Source organism: Penaeus chinensis, chromosome 38, assembly GCF_019202785.1.
Source record: "Penaeus chinensis breed Huanghai No. 1 chromosome 38, ASM1920278v2, whole genome shotgun sequence".
In the NCBI taxonomy this organism is placed as follows: Eukaryota; Metazoa; Arthropoda; class Malacostraca; order Decapoda; family Penaeidae; genus Penaeus; species Penaeus chinensis.
The window spans coordinates 12715203-12722702 of record NC_061856.1 but is presented as its reverse complement, the minus strand read 5'-3'; the positions used below and the strand labels follow the sequence as shown (position 1 = coordinate 12722702).

The following is a 7500-nucleotide window of genomic DNA, read 5'->3' as shown; positions in this document are numbered from 1 at the left end:
CGTACTTTTTTTGTGTTGTCTGTTATCTTTATTATTTATTTAAGATTACCCATAAACCCATATTTTATTTTGTATCCTATTGTCAAAAGAATCTTGTATGTTGCAGTGACTGAATGAATTTCAGCATTTTTTTTTTTTTTTGGAATACAGGAGAGTCATTGCAAGATGATTTTGTTTATAAAAATTAGGAAAAGAGAGAATTTGACACATTTTCCAGGTCATCTTGTCAAAGAATTCTTTTAGGTAAAATCTTTTGCAGGTGATATACATGCAAGACTTGGGTTTAGTTAATCATGCTTCTAAGGTATTAAATCTTTCTTTTCCTTTCTTGTATGCAGTAATTCTTCTGGTACCTAATTTGGTAAGAAGTAAAAAGTTAAAGAGTTTAGAACAAGGGGCAGTATTTGTAGGTTAAGAGAGACTATTGTAGTTGTCACTGCTGGGTTTACATCTAGAACTTTACAAGCTGACATATTGTATTGGAGAGTTCCTTCATTCAAAAGCAGTATTTTTAGAAGAATAGAGAAAGCACCATTTTGTTTTTCAAAGAAACTGGTAATATTGTCTGTCTGCTTTTATTTTCATTTTTTGGTGATTTTATTTTCTTTCATTTTGGCTTTCTGATGGAGTAACAAAGCTACATTTTATTAATTTCTTCTCTCTGACAAATGGGAAGGTATGAATGCCGTGAGATATATGATTATATGACATATCTAATTTACTGTTGATTAATTGATTACTTCACATGGTTTCTTGGCTCTTGAATGCTTTTTCATTTCTGTCACAGTTAGAGCTTTTTGCTTTTGCATTGGTGATAAAAAGTAAGTTTTCATTTTATAGACTTGTGTATAGACTCACAAATATGTATTGATTCTAATATCACTGCATAAGGAAGAAAATGAAAAAGTTAATACAGCAGTTTGTGAATTTAAAATCGAACTGTAGAAATTTGTGATAAGATATTATTGCAGTCTGAAACACTATTCTGTATCATTCAGAAAAGTGCTCTTTTCTTTTCTTTAATAGGCATTTTAATCAGAATCAGATTGTGTAAAATTATATTTCTTAAGAATAGAACTTTTAATTTTCTTTTGCATCCAGTCTAAGTATAAGTATTCTACACCAGAGATAATTGTTGCCTGTTAAAGAGTATTTTAGTAATTTAATCCATACAGTGTTGTGTTTATAAGTTGGATATTATGAAATATCTTATCAGTCACAGTTAGTCTCCAACTCTGCAGCATATGAAAATGCAAAACAATGAAATGCACAGTAATCATAAAGAAAAATTAAACCTGAGTTTTACATTGCAGGTTGGTGCAGACATGCCTTGCTTAGGTGACGTGGAAGAGGAGGATGGTGGAGTTGGAACTGTGCCAACAGAGAGAGTCGATGGGGAAGGAGAAGGTGAGGAGGAGCTAGAGGAGTCAGGTGACGGAACCACTGGGGAGGACACAGGCAAACGGCGGAGACAACCTTCACAAAAGATGATTGAAGCCATGGGTATGCTGAAGAGGAGAGTTCCAGAGTCTCCAACACAAGGTAACCCCTTTTCTGTGTGAGGGAGAGGCAGTGGTTTTAATGTCCCCTCCATTCCTATGTCCTTTATCAGGGGGGGGGGGGGCATTGGAGTTGGGAACTGAGACCCAGTGCTTGGGGTCGCCCATACCTTTGAGCCTTAAGCCCTTGGCTCAACTAATTTTGCATGTTTTTTTCTTCTGCTCCTTTCCTTTTCCTTCTGTTCTCTAATACCTTCTGTGCACTTTCTTAGGTGTAAGAGCCATGCTGAAAGGATGAAAGGCTAGCTTTTTGTCTGTCCTGAACAGCCTGGGGAAGCCATGGACACGGTATTTCCTTGGTTAATCATCTAGCCTTTACCCCTCAAGGGGACCCTGAAGGGTTGATTGTTTCTCTTCCCCACATATTTGAGGATCACCATGGCCAATAATGAAGATTATGTACTCTTATTAGGGTCACTTAATCAACTAGCCTATCTGACATTGACTTCTCTGGTTTCATGACCCCTGCCTATCCTATGATCATGGCTCTGACCACTGCTACTGCTACACCCTTTTTGATGCTTTCTGTTAACTTGATCCATTCCAAATCATTCACCCAGGCTATTACTTAACCTTCAGAATGCATGCCTTCCTCTGTCCTAACATCCTCTACTCTATCTCCTCTTGTACAGTATTCTCCATTTTCTACCACTTCCTCCCTTTTTACATCTTTATTGTTATCCTTGAGAACTATCTCACTCCACACCACTCCCTCTTCCTACTGTCCTTGTCTTTCTACTACTTCTACATCTACAAACCTTTGAGCACTCTTTAGCCGATCTAAATGCGATGGATTTTTTGTGACTCCCTACAAGCCCCTAGTCTGACAACACCTTCCTCTTCCAACAGTGTCTCCAAAAACAAGTAGGCAAAGTTTCCCTCCTCATTTATCCATTCCCGTACTCTCTCCCAACACACTTCATCCCCCCTCACTCCCCTTTTCCATCTACATCACACCTCCACTCCCTCCCTTTTGTCACACTGTTCTTCACTAGATCCTTCCCCTTCCTGATGCTTCACCTCTTTCCCCTTCTTTTCATTTCCCGGGTTCTCCTCTTACCTCACTATTGTGGTTAATGTCTTTCATATATGCCCCCCCAAAAATCCAATTGGATGTATTTTCCTAAGGCACTATGATGGGCAAGATAGAAAATTAGTATGTGATTTTACAGATAGGCCTAAAGGAAAAGGAGATTAATCCAAAAGCATAACATCAGGTCTCAAAAAATACACTTGTCTCCATTTGCTAGCCTTTTATTCAGGCTTTGAATGTAGCACCTTGCACATGTAAACAGATTACCCCTTTCCCCTCCTATTCGGTCTGTGTCAACTTCTCCATGCTGCCAGGTGCAGGAAAATGCCTCACACACCACATTCATCTTGGTGTTTTTTTTTTTGTTTATCATGGCTACAAATTCCTAAAATTTTGGTGTGCTTTTAGTTTATCATGGCTGCAAATTCCTAAAATATTCACAGCCATTCATAGGATTCTGTTAGGAATGTTGTTGATGCGATTTCTAATATCAAACTATAATAGTCTAGATGTAAAAATTATATGAGTAGAATTATTGCAGTATATAAGCCATTGAACCCTGTCTAAGTATGATTTGGTGTTGCTCAGAAAAAATACCAAAGCTCTGGGCCCATCTTTCTGGGCACCAAGACCATGGACCACAGAAAGGCTTGGATAATGTGACCAAGGTGACAAACCAGTGTCCTTTTAGATTTATCTCTATATTTATATTTATTTTTTTCTTACTTTTTCTCTTTCTTTCCAGGAATCTGCATCTTTCTTGGCATTGAAGTGCAATTACTAATTCTGATTGTCTTATTTCAGGCGGTAGAGGTAAAAAGTTGAAGAACTAAATATTCTGACTTCACTTTCTGCTGAGTTTTTGTTTAGAATAAGTTTAGGTAAGTAAATACATACAACGTTCTTTGCTTCCATACGTTTTTTTCTTCTTCTTCTTCTTTTTCTACTTCAATTTCTAAGTTAACCCAATGGCGACGGGTCACGGCTATTGCCGTCATAACAATATGCCCGAAATGAGGGTCGGCTGTCCGCAGCGGCGCCACGCCAAATCGCCCCGAGGCAATGATTCGGCTTGATGTACCGAATTCACGCGCTCAGAGTAGGCGCGCTGCCGCCGTTTGCCAGAGCATAGAGTTTTTTTTTATTTTATATACCCAACGCCATTGGGTTAAGGTCAAGTAGGAGTGTTTTTTTTTTTTTTTTTTTTGGGGGGGGGGGGTATAGCTTTAGTTGCTTGTTGGTGCTTCTCAATTGTTATATATATAAAGGAACATACAAGTTGCCTCATTAACCCAATGCCAACGGGCATGATGTATACGTACATACCATGCCCAATGTGAGTTTACTTGTTTAATTGTTTTTACACATAGATGGCTACACTTGTACTAAGTCACCACTGAGCCAATTACGAGAACTGCCTGTCTTGCCCGTTCACCCTTTTCCTTGATTTACAAAAATATTTTACATTATCTTATTTTGATGTTACTGATGTTTATAACATTGTAGTAATTATAATGTTTATGATAAAAATAGCACCACCAATATTCATATCACCAGTAAAAAATACATTTTTCCCACCAATTCAAGGAGAGGTGAAATCAGGTAAGGTCACAAGGTCTACTAATTGACTCCTTTGTGGCTAAGCACTAGCAGTGCCATCTATGTGCAGAGACATTTCACACTAAATATAAAAAATGAGCTCAGCATTTTCCCCCATTTTTTATTCATTTTCCCTGGTGACATTAGGTTAAAATGTGGGGCTCAAAGTTACAAAATTATTTTGTTTTTATATATTGTGCATAGTTACTTTTTACAGTATATATCAGAAGTGAAATCAATGAAAAATAGTATTCATTTGGAATAGGTAGATTTTATTTTAAAAATGCACAGACTGTATGCAGTTTTGATGAATATGAAATTTCTTAGTTTCTATGAAATCTTGACACTTCTGTGCCCTGCTAATTAGTTTACTTTTCTCTTTCAGACTTTGGGAAATCTTGCAGAAGGCAGCAGTTGTGTTAATACTGTGGATCTCAGTCGTACATTTCCTAAATTACTTACAGCTCGTGTTACGTTATCAGAGCTCCGTTGTTATTTAGTTGTTCTCTCTGTAGTTGCCTTCATATGTTTCCTGTGAGTCCTGTTTGTAAATAAAGGTTTAGCTCAAGATAGATAGCATGCTTGAAATCCTTACTCTGGTGAGCATGAAGTATTCAGTCTACCAATAGATACCAAATATTTTTTTGAGTGTTATTACTTTTTTATTATTTTTTTTTCTCTCTTTCTTGTCTCTTTTTTGGCAGTTGTCACACCAAAAGTCTGAGATATGCATGTATGTTGTATGTTAGAGGATGGAATAAACAGCAGAGAAGGTTTATTGAGAATAATGAAGTGAGTTTTTCTTTCTTTCTTTCTTTCCCTCTTTCTTTCTTTCTTTCTTCATGTTTATTACCATGGGAATTTGGTTCACAACAGTCATAGTTCTCAATAGATAAATAATTACCAATGTAACTTATCTCAGCTGTTTTTTTGGCATCCATCATCTCTATCTCTTTTTTTTCACTACTATTTCTCTTTAAGTTTAGTCTTATTTGTGTAAATTCCTTGTTTCTTCGTCTTCTTTCTTTAAGTCCTGACATGGTCTGGATGCCAGAGGTTTCTTTCTACTTGGAGGCTTTTGTGTCCCAAGATTGGCTCTGCATTTTGTTAAGGAAAGATATTTTGAAATTCTTCAATTATGTAGGCTATCTTAGTAGGGGACCAGTTGCAAATGTTCAAGAGCAGAGACACTTCTGCTACTTCATGCTGAAGGTTTCTCGTTATCCCAGATTGCGGTGACATTCAAGAGTGTATTAACTATACACAAAGAGCAGAAAATTGGAGTTCAGTATAAGGATTAGGGCTGGGAAAATCTCCAGTATTGTGTTATAACATTCCCAGTGCCTCTTTAACTATCGGTTTATTGACCGGTTAAGATTAGATGTAATTGCATTGAGAATGGTGAAACAGTCTTCTATTCAGAGTTATTTTAGGAAAAGAAAATGGTAAGAATAGTTGATCAGTATTTGATCACTTGTAGAGTTTAATCATTCCAGCAATTGGCCACAGTTAATGGATGTATCTTGACTGGTACAAACAAGGATGAATTTAGGTAATTGGTGACAGATTTCTTGAGAGTTGATAAAAGTTGTGTGCCTGTGCAACATTGCAGTGCCACTTTGAATGAGGCAACAGTTAGTGAGGATAACATCATGTTCTTCTGTTCTTACAATGTATCGTGTCTTAGAATTGGTATGTAGTTACATATTATGATGCGATGATCCATGTTTTCTGTTCTTTTGTAGATATGTGTGCATATTTTGTCATTATAGCATTTTCAAAGGAGTATCAGTTGCTGTATCATCACACTCCACATATCCAATTTTCAGTCCCTTTAAGAGAAATGACAGTGAATAAATGCACCCAGTTTCTGACAGATGTACTAAATGGTATTTGTTATAACATAGCAATCTCATACACATCAGTCCTTAGTACATGGTTTGATAAGCACAGTTTACTGTTTTTTAATTATTTTTACTCTACTTTTTTCTTTCTTTTTTGTTCTCTTCTAATCTATTTCATTGTCATTTATGAAGGAATGTTGAAGTAACAAGTTAGAAAAAATTATATATGTTAAAGTATTTTTCTCACAAGTCATCAATAAATATATGTGTAAAAATTGTCACTCTAAAATGCTTTGCCATTGTTGTACAAAAGGAAGGTATATTTGTTGTATTCAAGTGTAGGCAAGAAGTGTGATTTTTTTTTTTTTTTTTTATATCTTCATTTGTATCTTAGTTGTTATTAGTGTGTAAATCATTCCTCTGTTTCTTACCATCTTTATTTTGAATTCTATATTGATTTTGTTCTCTTGTTACTTTTTTTTATTTCCTTTTCTAGTTTATCTTTTCATTCTTATTCATTATCATTTTTTGCATTATTTGCTGATCGAAGGTATGAACTCTGTGGACATGTTATTGGATCATGTTACAAGTTCTTAGGTGACTTTGTTATTCACATATTAGTCAGTTAGGATGTACCTGTTCTTTGTTATAATATGTAAGTGGATTTACTTAGCGTTATATTAAAGGAGAAGAATATTCTGTGTATGTAATGATTTACAATGGAATTAACTACAGCGAGTACTACCTATGCCTTAAAGACCAGAAAAGAGACCCAAGTCTTCTAGACAAGAATAAATGTCTTTCCTGTAAAAAAAAATATATATATAGTAAGAAAGGCAATGGACCTTATTTTGACCCCTTTTTTTATTTATTTATTTATTTATTTTTATTCAACACATGAAATCCTGTCCATTTTCTGTTTACCTTTTCTCAACTAATTTCATCCCTTTTTAAAAATTAGTTTTATTTTTTTATTTTTGCCTCTATTTTTTCAAGTAAAGAAAGCTTGACTTGCATTGAAGGTAAAAATAGTGTGCATTGATGTACAAATTGACTATGTGCTGTGTTAATATATTCATCCCAGTTTTTTTGCTGGGAACTTGTAAGGTTTATATATGGAACATAAGTGAAATAAATAGCAGTCTGCCGAAAATATTCTTTTAGCCCTTATTGTCTCTATCCCGTGCTAGGAGACACACTTGGTTGTCTCCACCAGCCATCACCTTTGCATCATATCCTTTATCACCATCAATATCAAGTAGATTAATGCCAAACCCTTACATATCTGTCATAGAAATAACATCTGCAACCCACATTGATATTTGTACTGGGCATTGTTGTACTGATACAAGACATCATGATTCATGTATTACCTATACATACAAAAATCCTGTAGGTTCACATTATTGATAAATTAATTCTTTAGGAAGAATGTCGTCCATGATGCCTTCAAATTCTAGCCAAC

At 35.5% G+C, this 7500-nt stretch overlaps 1 protein-coding gene across 4 annotated transcripts in view; it reads left to right on the top strand.

Annotated features, from left to right (window-relative positions):
* Nucleotides 1–7500, top strand: part of LOC125045840 (protein bric-a-brac 1-like) — a 35062-nt gene that overhangs the window by 26772 nt on the left and 790 nt on the right. For all 4 annotated transcript variants that reach the window (XM_047643365.1, XM_047643366.1, XM_047643367.1 and 1 more), the window contains 3 exons: nucleotides 1314–1542; nucleotides 3397–3473; nucleotides 4577–7500. The exon at nucleotides 4577–7500 is cut by the window's right edge and continues 790 nt beyond it. In XM_047643365.1, coding sequence (XP_047499321.1) covers nucleotides 1314–1542; nucleotides 3397–3425 — 258 coding nt within the window. In that variant the 3' untranslated portion in view covers nucleotides 3426–3473; nucleotides 4577–7500. The remainder of the gene's footprint in view (nucleotides 1–1313; nucleotides 1543–3396; nucleotides 3474–4576) is intronic.